Source organism: Oncorhynchus keta, chromosome 4 (genome assembly GCF_023373465.1).
Source record: "Oncorhynchus keta strain PuntledgeMale-10-30-2019 chromosome 4, Oket_V2, whole genome shotgun sequence".
Classification (NCBI taxonomy): domain Eukaryota; kingdom Metazoa; phylum Chordata; class Actinopteri; order Salmoniformes; family Salmonidae; genus Oncorhynchus; species Oncorhynchus keta.
Genome location: NC_068424.1, coordinates 15,964,283 through 15,986,409, shown reverse-complemented (window position 1 = coordinate 15,986,409; position 22,127 = coordinate 15,964,283). Strand labels below are relative to the sequence as shown.

The 22,127-nt window shown below is 48.0% G+C and overlaps 1 protein-coding gene across 11 annotated transcripts in view; it reads left to right on the top strand.

Moving 5' to 3' along the window:
* The window catches only part of LOC118373797 (TRAF2 and NCK-interacting protein kinase-like), a 131,675-nt gene that overhangs the window by 83,806 nt on the left and 25,742 nt on the right, over window positions 1–22,127 (top strand). For 6 of the 11 annotated variants that reach the window (XM_052501635.1, XM_052501652.1, XM_052501633.1 and 3 more), the window contains 12 exons: window positions 1,300–1,488; window positions 3,291–3,455; window positions 3,880–4,125; window positions 4,285–4,394; window positions 4,472–4,575; window positions 7,235–7,317; window positions 7,504–7,527; window positions 8,148–8,332; window positions 8,418–8,520; window positions 8,899–9,039; window positions 19,607–19,715; window positions 21,904–22,074. In XM_052501635.1, coding sequence (XP_052357595.1) covers window positions 1,300–1,488; window positions 3,291–3,455; window positions 3,880–4,125; window positions 4,285–4,394; window positions 4,472–4,575; window positions 7,235–7,317; window positions 7,504–7,527; window positions 8,148–8,332; window positions 8,418–8,520; window positions 8,899–9,039; window positions 19,607–19,715; window positions 21,904–22,074 — 1,630 coding nt within the window. The remainder of the gene's footprint in view (window positions 1–1,299; window positions 1,489–3,290; window positions 3,456–3,879; window positions 4,126–4,284; window positions 4,395–4,471; window positions 4,576–7,234; window positions 7,318–7,503; window positions 7,528–8,147; window positions 8,333–8,417; window positions 8,521–8,898; window positions 9,040–19,606; window positions 19,716–21,903; window positions 22,075–22,127) is intronic. The other 5 variants (XM_052501663.1, XM_052501634.1, XM_052501660.1 and 2 more) reach the window with 3 other exon arrangements.

Here is a 22,127-nt window from a genome sequence, read left to right as displayed (position 1 = left end):
AACCAGGCTATGTGGGGTGGCCAGTCCTCTTCTGGCTGTGCCGGGTGGAGATTATAACAGAACATGGCCAAGATGTTCAAATGTTCATAAATGACCAGCATGGTCGAATAATAACAAGGCAGAACAGTTGAAACTGGAGCAGCAGCACAGTCAGGTGGAACGGGGACAGCAAGGAGTCATCATGTCAGGTAGTCCTGGGGCACGGTCCTAGGGCTCAGGTCCTCCGAGAGAGAGAAAGAAAGAGAGAATTAGAGAGAGCATATGTGGGGTGGCCCGTCCTCTTCTGGCTGTGCCGGGTGGAGATTATAACAGAACATGGCCAAGATGTTCAAATGTTCATAAATTACCAGCATGGTCGAATAATAGTAAGGAAGAACAGTTGAAACTGGAGCAGCAGCATGGCCAGGTGGACTGGGGACAGCAAGGAGTCATCATGTCAGGTAGTCCTGGGGCATGGTCCTAGGGCTCAGGTCAGTTGAAACTGGAGCAGCAGCATGGCCAGGTGGACTGGGGACAGCAAGGAGTCATCATGTCAGGTAGTCCTGGGGCATGGTCCTAGGGCTCAGGTCCTCCGAGAGAGAGAGAAAGAAAGAAGGAGAGAATTAGAGAACGCACACTTAGATTCACACAGGACACCGAATAGGACAGGAGAAGTACTCCAGATATAACAAACTGACCCTAGCCCCCCGACACAAACTACTGCAGCATAAATACTGGAGGCTGAGACAGGAGGGGACAGGAGACACTGTGGCCCCATCCGAGGACACCCCCGGACAGGGCCAAACAGGAAGGATATAACCCCACCCACTTTGCCAAAGCACAGCCACCAACTTACCATCCTGAGACAAGGCTGAGTATAGCCCACATAGCAGCAATGTTCCAACATCTAGTGGAAAGCCTTCCCAGGAGAGTGGAGGCTGTTACAGCAGCAATGTTCCAACATCTAGTGGAAAGCCTTCCCAGAAGAGTGAAGGCTGTTATAGCAGCAATGTTCCAACATCTAGTGGAAAGCCTTCCCAGGAGAGTGGAGGCTGTTATAACAGCAATGTTCCAACATCTAGTGGAAAGCCTTCCCAGGAGAGTGGAGGCTGTTATAGCAGCAATGTTCCAACATCTAGTGGAAAGCCTTCCCAGGAGAGTGGAGGCTGTTATAGCAGCAAAGGGGGGACCAACTCCATATTAATGCCGATGATTTTGGAATGAGATGTTCGACACGCAGGTGTCCATACCTTTGACCATGTAGTGTACTTTGTGTTTGTGCATTTGTTTCCTGTGTAAACCGTCTGCGTGTATCTACAGGAGTACAAGCGTAAGCAGATGGAGGAGCAGCATCAGGCTGAGCGTCTCCAGAGACAGCTGCAGCAGGAGAGAGCCTACCTGGTGTCCTTACAGCAGCAGCAGCAGGAGCCACGGCCACAAGACAAGAAACAGCTGTATCACTACAAAGACACAGCCCCTAATAACGACAAACCTGCCTGGGCCAAGGAGGTACTGTTCGCACACACACACCACACACACAACGCTTATAGATGTGTTCAGTATATTTGGTTACACACCAACAGTATATTATGTTTCCTACAATGATCTCTCTCCTCTCAGGTGTGAAGTTTTCTGAAGAGTGGGAGCCCTGTATCATTGCTATGTCTGGACTATAAGATATATCAAAATGTCTCTCTCTTTTTCCAGAACACAGTGTCTCCATCATGGACAGACCTTCTGTTGCTGTGTTAATTTTTTTCAGGTTCTTCCACAGTAATATGTGTGTGTGTGTGTGTGTGTGTGTGTGTGTGTGTGTGTGTGTGTGTGTGTGTGTGTGTGTGTGTGTGTGTGTGTGTGTGTGTGTGTGTGTGTGTGTGTGTGTCCCCACATAGCTATATGTGTTTGATGTGTTCAGTGACAGTGTGATGTTCTGTTTCTAGGTACTGCGTCAAACCCAGAGTAGCTCACCTCATATTCCTCCCATTAAGCACCAGTCCTTTAACCAGCCTCAAGTAGCTAGCCTCGAGTAGCCAGCCTCGAGTAGCCAGCCTCGAGATGCCAGGCTAGCACTCCTCCTGTTCCCTGGTTTACACCCCCTGCTCCCGTCCCCCCTCCTACCCTGCCCAATCAAGTCCCTCCAGGGAGAAGCTTCTCCAATCTGAAGACAATAGTGTGACCTTTCCGTGTATACGTGTGTCCTTCGCCTCTGATCCCGCACCTGACTCCTTTCATCCAATCATGCGTCGCCCTGAGGCCAGAAGGAAGAGCCCTGAGGGAGAAGTTCAGGAGTTGAGGGGGAGGTGTCCAGGTCGATTGGTCAGTGAGGGAGACACCAACTTCCGGTGTTTCTGAGACACTTCCTCCCTCTCTCTCTTCAGAGGTGGACTAACCCTAACCTTTAACCCTTGGCTGGTGTGTCGGTGGAGCTCTCTTTCTCTCTCCCATCCCTCCTTTCTTCTGAATGGGACTCTCCTTTCCTTATTAACAATTTTCTCTTCCCTTACACCAGGGGACGGACTCCTGAAAGAACCCTTGCTGGAATGTTCTGTTCTAGAGTAGTTGCTAGAGAGTTCTAGAATGGTGGCTGGGTGTTTCTAGAATGGTGGCTGGATAGATCTAGAATGGTGGCTGGATAGATCTGGATGGTTCTAGAATGGTGGCTGGATGGTTCTAGAATGGTGGCTGGATGGTTCTAGAATGGTGGCTGGATAGTTCTAGAATGGTGGTTGGATAGTTCTAGAATGGTGGCAGGATGGTTCTAGAATGGTGGCTGGATGGTTCTATGTTACTGTTTTTTTTATAATGGTGGCTGGATAGTTAGAGAACAGCTTTCTTTTCTCTCTACATTCTAGATGGTGCCTTGCGTTTTTTAGAATGGTTATACATCTCTCTCTTCCTCTAGAAGTCAGACTCTGTCAGTCAAACTGTTTTAGTCTGCTTTATACATAGGCTCCATGTTCTTAGAGACACACTCCAGCTCCTGATTTAGCCTATATCCAAGCCACACACACATCCTGCTTGCCCCACAGTGGCAACTGTGAGCTGATGTAGGCCAACTACAGCTATATCTGTATAAACCCACATGGGTGTATCTGCTTCCCTCTGGACCCCCCCCCCCACAAACACACACACACGCAAAAAAAGGCACACTGTAGCCAGGTCTGTCTCTGTGGTCTCTGCTGAACATGGCTTCTACCTCCATGGTAATAAGGGAAACTGGCGGTTTGACACACGTCACACATACATGCATTGATGATCTGTCACTGACTGCCAGTATAAATGAGTGTGCTCTAACTGTGTCTGTGTGTCAGGTGGAGGAGCGTTCCAAGCTGAACAGACAGAGTTCTCCAGGTCTGCATCATAAAGTGTCCAACCGTATTTCTGACCCATCCCTGCCTCCCCGATCCGAGTCCTTCAGCAGCGGGGGCATTCAGCAGGCCCGAACACCACCCATGCACCGCTCTACAGAACCACAGGTGTGTGTGTGTGTGTGTGTGTGTGTGTGTGTGTGTGTGTGTGTGTGTGTGTGTGTGTGTGTGTGTGTGTGTGTGTGTGTGTGTGTGTGTGTGTGTGTGTGTGTGTGTGTGTGTGTGTGTGTGTGTGTGTGTGAGTGAGAGACTGGAAAAGTGGATGTGCACGTTTACCCTTTTTGATGTTTGTTTTTCCACTCTGAGTAACTCTCCCTTCCACCCTCCTCCCCATCCTGTTCCCCCACCTTCCATTCCTCCTTTCCCCTCCTCCTCTCCTTTCCTCACCTTCCTCTCTTTCACCTCTACACCTGCTCCTCTACCTGCCTGGTCCTGATGTAAACCTCATCCTCTGGTCCTGATGTAAACCTCATCCTCTGGTCCTGATCTGATCTGGTCCTGATCTGGGCCTGATCTGTTCTGGTATTGTCAGATGGCCCACCTGGTACAGGTGAAGTCCCATGGTCTTTCTGGGTCCCAGTCTCTCCATGACCCTGCAGGGGTCACAGGCTTGTCGCCCTCCCCGTCCCCCTCCCCCGTCCGCCCCCCCATGCCCCGCCAGAACTCTGACCCCACCTCAGACACCCCTTCTCCTATTCCTCTCCCCCGCCTCGCTCCCCCACTCGACAAACTGGACCGCAACTCCTGGCTACGAACGGACCTAGACCTACCTCCTAAGGTCTGCATGACAATGTTTGTTTCTGTCTGGAATGCAATGTGTCTGAACTTTTGGTGCCCTTTACGATTCTTAATCTCAAATCTCTGTGTGTGTGTGTGTGTGTGTGTGTGTGTGTGTGTGTGTGTGTGTGTGTGTGTGTGTGTGTGTGTGTGTGTGTAGGTGCCCCAGAGGACCACGTCTATCTCTCCAGCCCTGGTCAGGAAGCACTCTCCTGGGAGTGGACCTGGGGGCCTTGCTCCTAGAGCTGGATCACACCTGATACGGGCCAGGTACACGCGCACACACACACACACTCCAGACCTCCGTTGTGAATCAGGCACTTGATGTTGTTTGTGTGTTGCCAAAGTAACCCAGACCTGCGGAGGACTGATGTCTCCATGGAAACACCCCTGAAGAGGACAAGCAGCAGCAGCTCATCCAGCTCCTCCCAGGGTGGAAGCAACGAGAGAGGTACACATACCACCACACGAAGGGGGTTTCTCAAAATGCATACCATGCTTCTACACCTGCATTGCTTGCTGTTTGGGGTTTTAGGCTGGGTTTCTGTACAGCACTTTGAGATATCAGCTGATGTACGAAGGGCTAAATAAATTTATTTGATTTGATACCACCGTGCTCCACACGCTCATGCTCCGAGTGCAATCTCCAAGGACGTTCCCCTGAGTACTCTGAAGAACGCATGAAACATTCCATTTGAGAAGCACTCACACTCCCCTCTACTGTATTTCCTCACGTTGCACCTCCCCCCTACTGTATTACCTCACGCTGCACCTCCCCCCTACTGTATTACCTCACGCTGCACCTCCCCCTACTGTATTACCTCACGCTGCACCTCCCCCTACTGTATTACCTCACGCTGCACCTCCCCTACTGTATTACCTCATGCTGCACCTCCCCTACTGTATTACCTCACGCTGCACCTCCCCTACTGTATTACCTCACGCTGCACCTCCCCCACTGTATTACCTCACGCTGCACCTCCCCTACTGTATTACCTCACGCTGCACCTCCCCTACTGTATTACCTCACGCTGCACCTCCCCCCACTGTATTACCTCACGCTGCACCTCCCCTACTGTATTACCTCACGCTGCACCTCCCCCTACTGTATTACCTCACGCTGCACCTCCCCTACTGTATTACCTCACGCTGCACCTCCCCTACTGTATTACCTCACGCTGCACCTCCCCCACTGTATTATCTCACGCTGCACCTCCCCTACTGTATTACCTCACGCTGCACCTCCCCTACTGTATTACCTCACGCTGCACCTCCCCCACTGTATTACCTCACGCTGCACCTCCCCCACTGTATTACCTCACGCTGCACCTCCCCCTACTGTATTACTTCACGCTGCACCTCCCCTACTGTATTACCTCACGCTGCACCTCCCCCACTGTATTACCTCACGCTGCACCTCCCTCTACTGTATTAGCTCACGCTGCACCTCCCCTACTGTATTACCTCACGCTGCACCTCCCCTCTACTGTATTACCTCACGCTGCACCTCCCCCCTACTGTATTTCCTCACGTTGCACCTCCCCTCTACTGTATTATCTCACGCTGCACCTCCCCCTACTGTATTACCTCACGCTGCACCTCCCCCTACTGTATTACCTCACGTTGCACCTCCCCCACTGTATTACTCACGCTGCACCTCCCCCTACTGTATTACCTCACGCTGCACCTCCCCTACTGTATTACCTCACGCTGCACCTCCCCCTACTGTATTACCTCACGCTGCACCTCCCCTACTGTATTACCTCACGCTGCACCTCCCCCTACTGTATTACCTCACGCTGCACCTCCCCTACTGTATTACCTCACGCTGCACCTCCCCCTACTGTATTACCTCACGCTGCACCTCCCCCCACTGTATTACCTCACGCTGCACCTCCCCTACTGTATTACCTCACGCTGCACCTCCCCCTACTGTATTACCTCACGCTGCACCTCCCCCACTGTATTACCTCACGCTGCACCTCCCCCACTGTATTACCTCACGCTGCACCTCCCCTACTGTATTACTTCACGCTGCACCTCCCCTACTGTATTACCTCACGCTGCACCTCCCCCACTGTATTACCTCACGCTGCACCTCCCCTCTACTGTATTAGCTCACGCTGCACCTCCCCCCTACTGTATTACCTCACGCTGCACCTCCCCTCTACTGTATTACCTCACGCTGCACCTCCCCCCTACTGTATTTCCTCACGTTGCACCTCCCCTCTACTGTATTATCTCACGCTGCACCTCCCCCCTACTGTATTACCTCACGCTGCACCTCCCCCCTACTGTATTACCTCACGTTGCACCTCCCCATTCACTGAACCTTCTTCCAGCCAGGACAATGGCAATAGAGACGAAACAATATATACACAAAGAAAACATTTTACTTCATAACTATCAGCTATATGTGAATTGTAAAAATGTAACAAACCAGATAGTTTAACAAGAAAAAATTACAGAAAACTAATGGGAAGATGTCAATTATTCGTGGATGGGTAGCTAGTTAGCTAACAATTCTTCATGGCTATCTGGCTAGCTAACAATAGTAGCTAGCCATTCAGCCGTATTGACTTACTATAGGTTTGGAATTTACACACTCTACAGTGGGTATTGTAGGCAGGTAAACATGCCAAAATGAACACAGCATGTATTTATTAAGATTAAATATTGTAGTCATGCAACATATGAGATGTCAATAGGCAACATTTCATTCTGAAGTCTGAGTGGATTTTCTCTAGCTTCAGCTCAAATAATGGCTGCCATTTATTTCAAGAAATGTTGCGTTGTTTTTTTTACGTAGTTGCGTCATATTCCTGTGTATACTTTCCATTGAAGCTTGCATCGATGCATGCTTAAAAATATGTACAAACGGAGTACACATTCGAAGTGCCCGACATGGTTCTGTTTCCCATACTTTGATTTGGACTCATACTCCAACCCTCCTGTTCTCCAATTTGCGTGCTTGGAGCACGGTAGTATGCATTTTGAGAAACCCATATATTCCCATGTGTGCTACTATAAAGGTTTCAGCTTTTAAGACTATACAGACAGATATGTGATTGGTTGACTATTTACTGAGCAGTGATGTGATTGGTTGACAGGGGCGGAGGGGTCTATGGCGCCGCCCCAGGAGACCAAAGAAGAGAACAGAGATGTGACACTGACACGACCTAGCAGGCCCGCAGTGAGTATACACACACACACACACACACACACACACACACACACACACAGAGAAACACACAACTAATTTTCTTCTCTGAACACATCAATCCATGACTTCTCTTTCATCTTCTCTTTTTCCCACCCACATTCCTGTTTTATTCTCTACCTGCTCTTTCTTCTCTGCGTTTCTCTCCATCCTGTTTAGAGCTATAAGAGAGCTGTAGATGAGGTTAGTGGCATTTCTCCTCACCCTTTCTCCATATCTCTCTCAATCATTCACTGCCTAGCTCTTTCACTCATTCACCCATCCGGGTATTAACTCACTTGTTCACACTCACTCACCCTCCCACTCTCTCCCTCCCACTCTCAATCTCTCTGAGTACAAAAGGTTTGTCTCTCCCTGCAATAGTGATAGTTTCACCTCTCTCCCTCTTTCTCTCTTATTGACCCACTTTTTCTCCACCTTTCTGGATCATCCAGGAGGAGTTGGTAAGATATCTATTGACCTCCACGTACACGCTCATGTACACACAATCCCCTCTTTTCACGTGCACGCCCCTTTCTCCTTTAGCTCACCTGTCCTGCTCTACCTGTGCCGTTTGAAAGAGGCAGACCTGACCTCTAACCCCTGACCTCTAACCCCTCTATTAGTGACCTTTCCTGACCTTTCCTGACTGAAGCCTCATTGTTCCTCACTCACGCTCTGGGGAATTAGTTAACGGCTGAAACATGTATGTGTAAAACATTGTGCCAATAAAATATTGCCCATGAATCAATGCAACTGTTACCGCATCCACCGCGTGAGTACTGACCTTTTTATAATACCCTCTCCTGACCTTTGACCTCCAGGACCTGACTGCTCTGGCCAAGGAGCTGAGGGAGCTGCGCCAGGGGGAGGAACCTAACCGCCCGCCCGTCAAGGTGACGGACTACTCCTCGTCCAGTGATGAGTCACAGAGCGACGACGACGGAGAGGAGGGAGGGGGAAGAAGTAACGACGGCTCTGTGTCTGTCAGCGACATCCCACGCATCATGTGAGTGTGTGTTAGAAAGTGTGTGTATTACAAAGTGAGTGTGTGTCAGCATTTTAGCTATATATTTTAAACTTGTGTGTGTCAGGCCGGCTGCAGGGCAGAGTGGAGGTGAGTCGTACGGTGTGATGAGAGGACATGATGATTCCCACGGCAACAGTTCCCAAGACAGCTCCCTGATGATGAGAGAGGTCAGTCACCTTCAATCCCTAACCCCAGGGCTCCACACTGCCCGCTTTATACACAACTCAACACCCAGCATCCAGGCATGCACTTAGCTCGTGGGTGTGCTGTGTGTGCGTGTTCGTCTCTGCATTGTCACCAGTTGTTACTCTGCTTCTTCACTCCTCTGGGTTCACCCACCTTCCATATCAGGGGCAGAATGTACCCCTTAACCACAGATCCAGATGAACCCCCTAAGCCTAACCATAACCATTAGATTCCAACCTTACCTCAACTTCAAATCTAGAATGCGCTTACCCTTCCCAAATCCTACACATCACAAGGAAATACATTAATCTGACCTTAGATCAGTGCCTAGAGTGCCCCTCACTCTCTCTCTGTTCCAGACCTATGGGGACAGGAGGCGGAGCTCCACTCTCGCTGACAGCAACGGTTTCTTCGGCAACGCCAATCTGCCCGATCTGGTGCAGCAAAGCCCTTCCCCCCTGGTCTCCCCTGGCAATGGCTCTGGGCGCAGCCACTCCGAAGTAGGTTCACTAGACCCCTACACCCCAACTGCTTGCGACCTTGCTCCCTACACCCTTACATGCTAGTCATCTACACACAACCCCCCTACATGCTAGTCATCTACACACAACCCCCCCTACATGCTAGTCATCTACACACAACCCCCCCTACATGCTAGTCATCTACACACAACCCCCCCTACATGCTAGTCATCTACACACAACCCCCTACATGCTAGTCATCTACACACAACCCCCTACATGCTAGTCATCTACACACAACCCCCTACATGCTAGTCATCTACACACAACCCCCTACATGCTAGTCATCTACACACAACCCCCCCTACATGCTAGTCATCTACACACAACCCCCCTACATGCTAGTCATCTACACACAACCCCCCTACATGCTAGTCATCTACACACAACCCCCCCTAAATCAAAATCAAGTCAAATGTATTTATATAGCCCTTCGTACATCAGCTGATATCTCAAAGTGCTGTACAGAAACCTAGCCTAAAACCCCAAACAGCAAGCAATGCAGGTGTAGAAGCACGGTGGCTAGGAAAAACTCCCTAGAAAGGCCAAAACCTAGGAAGAAACCTAGAGAGGAACCAGGCTATGTGGGGTGGCCAGTCCTCTTCTGGCTGTGCCGGGTGGAGATTATAACAGAACATGGCCAAGATGTTCAAATGTTCATAAATGACCAGCATGGTTCGAATAATAATAAGGCAGAACAGTTGAAACTGGAGCAGCAGCACGGCCAGGTGGACTGGGGACAGCAAGGAGTCATCACGTCAGGTAGTCCTGGGGCATGGTCCTAGGGCTCAGGTCCTCCGAGAGAGAGAGAGAAAGAAAGAGAAAATTAGAGAAAGCCTACATGCTAGTCATCTACACACAACCCCCTTACATGCTGGTCATGTACACACAACCCCCCTACATGCTGGTCATGTACACACAACCCCCCTACATGCTAGTCATGTACACACAACCCCTACATGCTAGTCATCTACACACAACCCCGCCTACATGCTAGTCATCTACACACAACCCCCCGACATGCTAGTCATCTACACACACCCCCCTACATGCTAGTCATCTACACACAAACCCCCATACATGCTAGTCATCTGCACACAACCCCCTACATGCTAGTCATCTACACACAACCCCCTTACATGCTAGTCATCTACACACAAACCCCCTACATGCTAGTCATCTACACACAACCCCCCCTACATGCTAGTCATCTACACACAACCCCCTACATGCTAGTCATCTACACACAACCCCCTACATGCTAGTCATCTACACACAACCCCCCCTACATGCTAGTCATCTACACACAACCCCTACCTGCTATTCATCTACACACAACCCCCTACATGCTAGTAATCTACCCACAACCCCCTACATGCTAGTCATCTACACACAAACCCCCTACATGCTAGTCATCTACACACAACCCCCCCTACATGCTAGTCATCTACACACAACCCCCCTACATGCTAGTCATCTACACACAACCCCTACATGCTAGTCATCTACACACAACCCCCTACATGCTAGTCATCTACACACAACCCCCTACATGCTATTCATCTACACACAACCCCCCCTACATGCTAGTCATCTACACACAACCCCCCTACATGCTAGTCATCTACACACAACCCCCTACATGCTAGTCATCTACACACAACCCCCCTACATGCTAGTCATCTACACACAACCCCCCTACATACTAGTCATCTACACACAACCCCCTACATGCTAGTCATCTACACACAACCCCCTACATGCTAGTCATCTACACACAACCCCCCCTACATGCTAGTCATCTACACACAACCCCTACATGCTAGTCATCTACACACAACCCCTTACATGCTAGTCATCTACACACAACCCCCTACATGCTAGTCATCTACACACAACCCCCCTACATGCTAGTCATCTACACACAACCCCCTACATGCTAGTCATCTACACACAACCCCCTACATGCTAGTCATCTACACACAACCCCCTTACATGCTAGTCATCTACACACAACCCCCTACATTCTAGTCATCTACACACAACCCCCTACATGCTAGTCATCTACACACAACCCCCTACATGCTAGTCATCTACACACAACCCCCTACATGCTAGTCATCTACACACAACCCCCTACATGCTAGTCATCTACACACAACCCCACCCCCCCTACATGCTAGTCATCTACACACAAACCCCCCTACATGGTAGTCATCTGCACACAACCCCCCCTACATGCTAGTCATCTACACACAAACCCCCCTACATGCTAGTTGTCTACACACAACCCCCCTACATGCTAGTCATCTACACACAACCCCCTTACATGCTAGTCATCTACACACAACCCCCTACATGCTAGTCATGTACACATAACCCCCCTACATGCTAGTCAGCTACACACAACTCCCTACATGCTAGTCATCTACACACAACCCCCCCTACATGCTAGTCATCTACACACAACCCCCCCTACATGCTAGTCATCTACACACAACCCCCTACATGCTAGTCATCTACACACAACCCCTATATGCTAGTCATCTACACACAACCCCCTACATGCTAGTCATCTACACACAAACCCCCTACATGCTAGTCATCTACACACAACCCCTACATGCTAGTCATCTACAAACAACCCCCCTACATGCTAGTCATCTACACACAACCCCCTACATGCTAGTCATCTACACACAACCCCTACATGCTAGTCATCTACACACAACCCCCTACATGCTAGTCATCTACACACAACCCCCTACATGCTAGTCATCTACACACAACCCCCTACATGCTAGTCATCTACACACAACCCCCTACATGCTAGTCATCTACACACAACCCCCTACATGCTAGTCATCTACACACACCCCTACATGCTAGTCATCTACACACAACCCCCTTACCTGCTAGTCATCTACACACAACCCCCCCTCCAAGCTAGTCATCTACACACAACTCCCCACTACATGCTAGTCATCTACACACAACCCCCCCTACCTGCTAGTCGTCTACACCCCCCCTACATGCTAGTCATCTACACACAACCCCCCTACATGCTAGTCATCTACACACAACTCCCCACTACATGCTAGTCATCTACACACAACCCCCCCTACATGCTAGTCATCTACACACAACCCGCCCTACATGCTAGTCATCTACACACAACCCCCTACATGCTAGTCATCTACACACAACCCCCCCTACATGCTAGTCATCTACACACAACCCCCCTACATGCTAGTCATCTACACACAAACCCCCCCTACATGCTAGTCATCTACACACAAACCCCTACATGCTAGTCATCTACACACAACCCCCCTACCTGCTAGTCATCTACACACAACCCCCTACATGCTAGTCATCTACACACAACCCCTACATGCTAGTCATCTACACACAACCCCTACATGCTAGTCATCTACACACAACCCCCTTACATGCTAGTCATCTACACACAACCCCCCTACATGCTAGTCATCTACACACAACCCCCGACATGCTAGTCATCTACACACAACCCCCTACATGCTAGTCATCTACACACAACCCCCTTACATGCTAGTCATCTACACACAACCCCCTACAGGCTAGTCATCTACACACAACCCCCCTACATGCTAGTCATCTACACACACCCCCTACATGCTAGTCATCTACACACAACCCCCCTACCTGCTAGTCATCTACACACAACCCCCCCCCTACATGCTAGTCATCTACACACAACTCCCCACTACATGCTAGTCATCTACACACAACCCCCTACCTGCTAGTCGTCTACACCCCCCTACATGCTAGTCATCTACACACAACCCCCTACATGCTAGTCATCTACACACAACTCCCCCACTACATGCTAGTCATCTACACACAACCCCCCTACATGCTAGTCATCTACACACAACCCGCCCTACATGCTAGTCATCTACACACAACCCCCTACATGCTAGTCATCTACACACAACCCCCTACATGCTAGTCATCTACACACAACCCCCCCTACATGCTAGTCATCTACACACAACCCCCCCTACATGCTAGTCATCTACACACAAACCCCCCTACATGCTAGTCATCTACACACAAACCCCCCTACATGCTAGTCATCTACACACAACCCCCTACCTGCTAGTCATCTACACACAACCCCCCTACATGCTAGTCATCTACACACAACCTCCTACATGCTAGTCATCTACACACAACCCCCTACATGCTAGTCATCTACACACAACCCCCTTACATGCTAGTCATCTACACACAACCCCCTACATGCTAGTCATCTACACACAACCCCCCGACATGCTAGTCATCTACACACAACCCCCTACATGCTAGTCATCTACACACAACCCCTTACATGCTAGTCATCTACACACAACCCCCTACATGCTAGTCATCTACACACAACCCCCTACATGCTAGTCATCTACACACAACCCCCTACATGCTAGTCATCTACACACAACCCCTACATGCTAGTCATCTACACACAACCCCCTACATGCTAGTCATCTACACACAACCCCCCTACATGCTAGTCATCTACACACAACCCCCCCTAAATCAAATCAAAATCAAGTCAAATGTATTTATATAGCCCTTCGTACATCAGCTGATATCTCAAAGTGCTGTACAGAAACCCAGCCTAAAACCCCAAACAGCAAGCAATGCAGGTGTAGAAGCACGGTGGCTAGGAAAAACTCCCTAGAAAGGCCAAAACCTAGGAAGAAACCTAGAGAGGAACCAGGCTATGTGGGGTGGCCAGTCCTCTTCTGGCTGTGCCGGGTGGAGATTATAACAGAACATGGCCAAGATGTTCAAATGTTCATAAATGACCAGCATGGTTCGAATAATAATAAGGCAGAACAGTTGAAACTGGAGCAGGAGCACGGCCAGGTGGACTGGGGACAGCAAGGAGTCATCACGTCAGGTAGTCCTGGGGCATGGTCCTAGGGCTCAGGTCCTCCGAGAGAGAGAGAGAAAGAAAGAGAAAATTAGAGAAAGCCTACATGCTAGTCATCTACACACAACCCCCCTACATGCTAGTCATCTACACACAACCCCCTACATGCTAGTCATCTACACACAACCCCCCTACATGCTAGTCATCTACACACAACCCCCCTACATGCTAGTCATGTACACATAACCCCCCTGCATGCTAGTCAGCTACACACAACTCCCTACATGCTAGTCATCTACACACAACCCCCTACATGCTAGTCATCTACACACAACCCCCTACATGCTAGTCATCTACACACAACCCCCCCTACCTGCTAGTCATCTACACACACCCCCCTACATGCTAGTCATCTACACACAACCCCCTACATGCTAGTCATCTACACACAACCCCCTACATGCTAGTCATCTACACACAACCCCCCTACCTGCTAGTCATCTACACACAACCCCCCCTACATGCTAGTCATCTACACACAACTCCCCACTACATGCTAGTCATCTACACACAACCCCCCCTACCTGCTAGTCGTCTACACACACCCCCCTCCATGCTAGTCATCTACACACCACCCCCCTCCCTGCTAGTCATCTACACACAACCCCCCCCTACATGCTAGACATCTACACACAACTCCCCACTACATGCTAGTCATCTACACACAACCCCCCTACCTGCTAGTCATCTACACACAACCCCCCTACATGCTAGTCATCTACACACAACCCCCTACCTGCTAGTCATCTACACACAACCCCCCCCTACATGCTAGTCATCTACACACAACTCCCCACTACATGCTAGTCATCTACACACAACCCCCTACCTGCTAGTCGTCTACACACACACCCCCCTTCTGTAGCTCAGTTGGTAGAGCATGGCGCTTGTAACGCCAGGGTAGTGGGTTCGATCCCCGGGACCACCCATACGTAGAATGTATGCACACATGAATGTAAGTCGCTTTGGATAAAAGCGTCTGCTAAATGGCATATATTATTATTATTATATTATATTACATGCTAGTCATCTACACACAACCCCCCACATGCTAGTCATCTACACACAACCCCCCTACATGCTAGTCATCTACACACAACCCCCATACATGCTAGTCATCTACACACAAACCCCCCTACATGCTAGTCATCTACACACAACCCCCCTACATGCTAGTCATCTACACACAACCTCACTGCACACAGAACCCTACACCTGAGCCCGTTGCCTCTGTTCCCTTGTGTTCTCTCTGCGTCCTAAAACTGAAGAAGAAGAAACACTCACCCTCCCCTCTAGTTTGACTTGGAAAACCTTGTCTGTTTGGCTCCTGAGACTAAACCCACCTTAATCCATATCCATTTCTCCCATCCATTCTCTTCCTTTGCTGCTGATGGTCACATGCTCTCCTCTCTCTCCTGCATGTTGTGTGCGCATGGCAAACCAAGTCTAATGTTGCTCAACACACGTTCCACTCTGGCAACCTGTTAGAGCAGTGATCACCAACCTTTTCTGAGTCAAGATTAGTGCAATGGCGGTCATGACATTTTGTCAGCCGGTGATTGTCAAGCAAATAACTGCCGGTCTCACTAGTTGCCTGTTAATTAACATAAACATGTTTAGCATCTACTGGCTTCCACGAATAACTTTTGAGAAAAAAAGTTAAATCATTTTAGTATTGTCACCATCACAATATATCCATTATTTATTTTAGGCAGGTCTAAAGAAACATCATATGAAGAAAATGAAGTCTATTTCAGAAGAATAGCATACTCTGAGTCGTCCTTATGTTAGGCCCTGATCTGACTATGCCAGTTATTTATGCAACTTTAGTTGTGATATGCAAATGTCGGGCTATATGTTTTTTAATACATTCTAAGGCTGCATGATGCGACTCGAATGATGATTTGAAAAAAGTTACATGAAAGGCATGAGCTCTGCTTTGTTTTTGGTGCAGGCTGCACACACTTCATCAGTCTCTCATTCACAATTTGAGAAGCACTTGATAATAACTTGAATTTCCCAGTAATGAGCCCGTAATGCTCCCTATAAAAATACATGCCTTTAGCGGCCAGTGGCCATTGTGCCCTTGGGCTGAAAATAATAATACAAATTCTCTTCTCCCGGCTGCGTGCTCCGTAGCACCTTTCACTCACATGGCTCTCTCAGATATCTCAATTCAGTTTAGCCAATGCCCGTCATGTGATCGGGCCTTCTCACAGGCTACAAGTGAAGACAGACACGTCGGGGACACAAGTGCGTATGTCCTTATCGATTTCCAAGGCGCTCATTGAAGATGTTGGAAGAACTGTCCACGTTTACTTTTCGTCACCCAACAAGGTGAGTAGACCTAACGAACAGCAAAAGCACTAGTCTATGTCAATCTACTATTGACTACTACTATCCCCCATAGTACAAAAGTTTACCTCTTCTATTGATCAACTTGTCCTTCTGTGCGAGAAATAAATATTCCTAACATAGTCTGGGACAGTTGTGGGATGCGATAGATCCCAAATTAATACAACCCCTAGAATCTAAAAAATGTTTAATAGCAATGAGGCTGATGCAACAGATCAGAACGTATTTTCGATGTCTTTACATTCTAAGTACAGCAATGTGCACACGGTAGAAGGCTAGATGCGCAAAGGTTCCAAAATGCAATCACTTACCGGGAAAACACCATTCTCAAAAGTGATCGCAAATGTGATTATGCGTGTAATGCTTTATTATAAAGGTGCATTTTTTCCCCCTAACTTCCGCGATGCATACAAGGCCCTCCCTCGCCCTCCCTTTGGCAAATTCGACCACGACTCCATCTTGCTCCTACCGTCTTATAGGCAGAAACTCAAACAAGATATACCCGTGACTAGGATCATTCAACGTCGGTTTGAGAGAGCCTCAGAGAATAACATCGATCTATACGCTGACTCTGTGAGTGAGTTTATAAGGAAGTGCACTGTGACTATTAACCTACCCTAACCAGAAACTGTGGATGGATGCAAAACTGAAAGCGCTATCCACCACATTTAACCATGGAAAGATGACTGGGAATATGGCAGAATATAAACAGTGTAGTTATTCCCTCCGCAAGGCAATCAAGTAAGCGAAATGTCGGTATAGGGACAAAGTACAGTCCCAATTCAACTGCTCAGACACGAGACCTATGTGGCAGGGTCTACAGGAAATCACAGACTACAAAAAGATAACCAGCCACGTCACGGACACCGACGTCTCGCTTCTAGACAAACTAAACACCTTCTTTGCCAGCTTTGAGGATAATACAGTGCCACCATCGCGGCCCGCTAACAAGAACTGTGCCCCTCCCCCTCTCCTTCTCCATGGCTGACGTGAGTAAGACATTTAAACGTGTTAACTCTTGCAAAGCTGCTGTGCTGGCCCAGACGCAATCCCTAGCCGCACCCTCAGAGCATGTGCAGACCAGCTGGCTGGTGTGTTTACGGACATATTCAATCACTCCCTATCCCAGTCTGCTGTCCCCACATGCTTCAAGACAGCCACCATTATTCCTGTACCCAAGAAGGCAAAGTGAACTAAATGACTATCGCCCCGTAGCACTCACTTCTGTCACCACGTAGTGCTTTGAGAGACTAGTCAAGGATGATATCGCCTCCACCTTACAGGCCACCCTAGACCCACTTCAGTTTGCATACCGCCCCAACAATCGCCATCACACTGCACTCGCCCCACAAGTGTGTGTGCTCAGCTCCCTCCCGTACTCCCTGTTGAACCATGACTACGTGGCCACGCACACCTCCAACTCAATCATCAAGTTTGCATATGACACAACAGTAGTGGGCTTGATTTCCAACAATGACGAGACAGCATCTAGGGAGGAGGTGAGGCCACTCGGAGTGTGGTGTCAGGAAAACAACCTCTCACTCAACGTCAACAAAACCAAGGAGATGATCGTGGACTTCAGGAAACAGCTGAGGGAGCACCCCCTACACATCGAAGGGACAGCAGTGGAGAAGGTGCAAAGTTTTAAGTTCCTCGGCATACACATCACAGACAAACTGAAATGGTCCACCCACACAGACAGTGTGGTGAAGAAGAAGCTACAACGCCTCTTCAACCTCAGGAGGCTGAAGAAATTTGGCTTGTCACCTAAAACCCTGACAAACTTTTACAGATGCACAATCGAGAGCATCCTGTCAGGCTGTATCACCGCCTGGTATGGAAACTGCACCGCCCTCAACCACAAGGCTCTCCAGAGGGTGGTGCGGTCTGCACAACGCATCACCGGGGGCAAACTACCTGCCTTCCAAGACACGTACAGCACCCGATGTCACAGGAAGGCCAAAATGATCATCAAGGACAACAACCACCCGAGTCACTGCCTGTTCACCCCGCTACCGTCCAGAAGGCGAGGTCAGTACAGGTGCATCAAAGCTGGGACAGAGAGACTGAAAAACATCTTCTATCTCAAGGCCATCAGACTGCTTAACAGCAATCACTAATTCAGAGAGAGGCTGCTGCCTTAATAGAGATTCAAATCACTGGCCACTTTAATAAATAGATCACTTGTCACAAATAATGCCACTTTAATAATGTTAACATATCTTACATTACTCATCTCACATGTATATACTGTACCTTATACCGTCTATGGCACCTTGCCTATGCCGCTCGGTCATCGCTCATCCATATGTGTTTTTATACATATTCTTATTCCATCCCTTTAGATGTGTGTATAAAGTACTTGTTGGGAATTGTTAGATTACTTGTTAGATATTACTGCACTGTCGGGAACTAGAAGCACAAGAATCCGCTACACTCGCATTAACATCTGCTAACCATGTGAATGTGACCATTAACATCTGCTAACCATGTGTATGTGTCCATTAACATCTGCTAACCATGTGTATGTGTCCATTAACATCTGCTAACCATGTGTATGTGTCCATAAAATTGTATTTGATACAAAGGTTAAATTAATCAAGTGCACCTACTGAATCAAGTGCACATACCGCCAACTGCGCAATACGGATTTTAAAAAATGAGTGCAAGCCTTTATCGTTGGCTTTTCCACAGAAATGCTTGGTGATCGACTAGGAATGCTATGAAGATATCAATCAACTGGTTGGTGACCACTGTGTTAGATTATGCTGAAAACCATCCCACCTGGCTACCTGTTAGATTATGCTGAAAACCCTCCCACCTGGCTACCTGTTAGATTATGCTGAAAACCATCCCACCTGGCTACCTGTTAGATTATGCTGAAAACCCTCTCACCTGGCTACCTGTTAGATTATGCTGAAAACCATCCCACCTGGCTACCTGTTAGATTATGCTGAAAACCATCCCACCTGGCTACCTGTTAGATTATGCTGAAAACCCTCCCACCTGGCTACCTGTTAGATTATGCTGAAAACCCTCCCACCTGGCTACCTGTTAGATTATGCTGAAAACCCTCCCACCTGGCTACCTGTTACTTCAAAGGACAGAAATTGGGGCCTGTAGTTTTTCCTGGTCAGATCACGTGGTCTGGGATACCTCTGAGACCTGATGCTCTGAGGCACTGATCCCAACCCTTTCTCTGATTGGCAGTACGGCATGGGCAGTGGCTCCAAATCCTCCTCCTTCACGCCATTCGTTGACCCACGAGTCTACGGAACCTCCCCCACTGAGGATGATGATGATGAAAACTCTGCGTCCGGTGAGTCCGTTATGTTTACATTTGAGTCATTTAGCAGACGCTCTTATCCAGAGTGACTTACAGTTAGTTAGTTCCTTCATCCTAAAGCTAGAATCCTTGGTTGTTACATCCATATTTTTTTTAACTTAGAAATGAATGATAAAATATAGATTCTTGAAGAATGTAACTTATAAATGCCTCATGATCTTAGTTCAACTGTCGTACCTCATCAGAACCCAAAATATACAGTGCATTCGTAAAGTATTCAGACCCCTTCACTTTTCCCACATTTTATTACGTTACAGCCTTATTCTAAAATGGATTCAATAGTTTTTTTCCCTCATCAATCTACACATAATACCCCATAAAGACAAAACAAAAACTGTTTTTTAGAAATGTTCGCATTTATTACAAATTTATTAAAAATTAAAAACTATTACATTTACATAAGTATTCAGACCCTTTACTCAGTACTTTGTTGAAACACCTTTGGCAGCGATTACAGCCTCAAGTCTTCTTGGGTATGATGCTACAAGCTTGGCACACCTGTATTTGGGGAGTTTATCCCATTCTTATCTGCAGATCCTCTCAAGCTCTGTCAGGTTGGATGGGGAGCGACGCAGCACAGCTATTTTCAGGTCTCTCCAGAGATGTTCGATCGAGTTCAGGTCTGGGCTCTGGCCACTCCTGCAATGTCTTGGTTGTGTGTTTAGGGTTGTTGGGCAGTTGGAAGGTGAACCTTCTCCCCAGATTTAGGTCCTGAGCTCTCTGTGCTCTCTGTACTCTCTGTACTTTGCTCCGTTCATCTTTCACTCAATCCTGACTAGTCTCAAAGTCCCTGCCGCTGAAAAACATCCCCACAGCATGATGCTGCCACCACCATGCTTCACCGTAGGGATGGTGCCAGGTTTCCTCCAGACATGTCGCTTGGCATTCAGGCCAAAGAGTTCAATCTTGCTTTCATCAGATCAGAGAATCTTGTTTCTCATGGTCTGAAAGTCCTTTAGTTGCCTTTAGGCAAACTCCAAGTGGGCTGTCATGTGCCTTTTACTGAGGAGTGGTTTCCTCTGGCCACTACCAGCTGCAGGGATGGTTCTCCTTCTGGAAGGTTCTCTCATCTCCACAGAGGACCTCTGGAACTCTGTCAGAGTGACCACCGGGTTCTTGGTCACCTCCCTGACCAAGGCCCTTCTCCCCCGATTGCTCAGTTTGGCCGGGCGGACAGCTCTAGGAAGAGGTGATTGGTGATTCCAAACTTCCTCCATTTAAGAATGATTGAGGCCACTGTGTTCTTGGGGACCTTCAATGCTGAAAACTTATTTTTGATACCCTTCTACAGATCTGTGCCTTGACACAATCCTGTCTCAGAGTTCTACGGACAATTCCTTCGACCTCATGGCTTGGTTGTTGCTCTGACATGCACTATCAACTGTGGGACCTTATATAGACAGGTGCCTTTCCACATCATGTCCAATCTACTGAATTTACCACAGGTGGACTCCAATCAAGTTGTAGAAACATTGAGGGTGAAAAATGGAAACAGAATGCACCAGAGGTCAATTTCGAGTCTCACAGCAAAGGGTCCGATTTAATTTTTAATAAATGTGCAAACATTTTTTTTTTAAATCTGTTTTCGCTTTGTCCTTATAGGGTATTGTGTGTAGATTGAGGAGAATGTTTATTTTTATTTTTATTTGTTTTAGAATAAGGCTGTGACATAACAATGTGGAAGAAGTTAAGGGGTTTGGATGCTTGCACTGTAAGCTTGTTTTACTCCAATGTTACTAAACAATGTAAATGTAATCAAACACTGTATAGCCTCAAAACATGGTTAGAACTGTAATGTTGATATCACAGATGGTCAGTCTTTGCATCCATAGCTCTGTCTGTGAATTTGAGATTGGTTACATTTCTCCAGGCCCATCACTCAGCTTTTTACTGAAACAGAGGTCACTGTGTTATTGTTTAAATTAAGGACTCTAGCTTTAAGATCGCTAGGTGAGACATCCACATATCACAGTCATAGTAAGTCACATGTTTCTTTAAAGAAGTAGCTATCACCAATGGCTTCTTGCTCAAGCTCCTCTTGCCAGTGAATTGCTTAGGAATCAGTAGGTTGTGCAAATGTTTCTTTGTTTTAAGGTTGTCCTGTGGTTGTAAGTTTGAAAGGTTATGTGAACGTTAGTGTAATGTTACCCTGTGGTTGCAGCCCACTTTGCGAACGAGCTGCTGCTTCAGGAGCAGGCCAGACTGAACGAGGCCAGAAAGATCAGCGTGGTCAACGTGAACCCGACCAACATACGACCTCACAGCGACACGCCTGAGATACGCAAATACAAGAAACGCTTCAACTCTGAGATACTGTGTGCTGCTCTCTGGGGTAAGAGACTCAACCTATACAGTACATATACACACACATTGTGCTATTGTGTG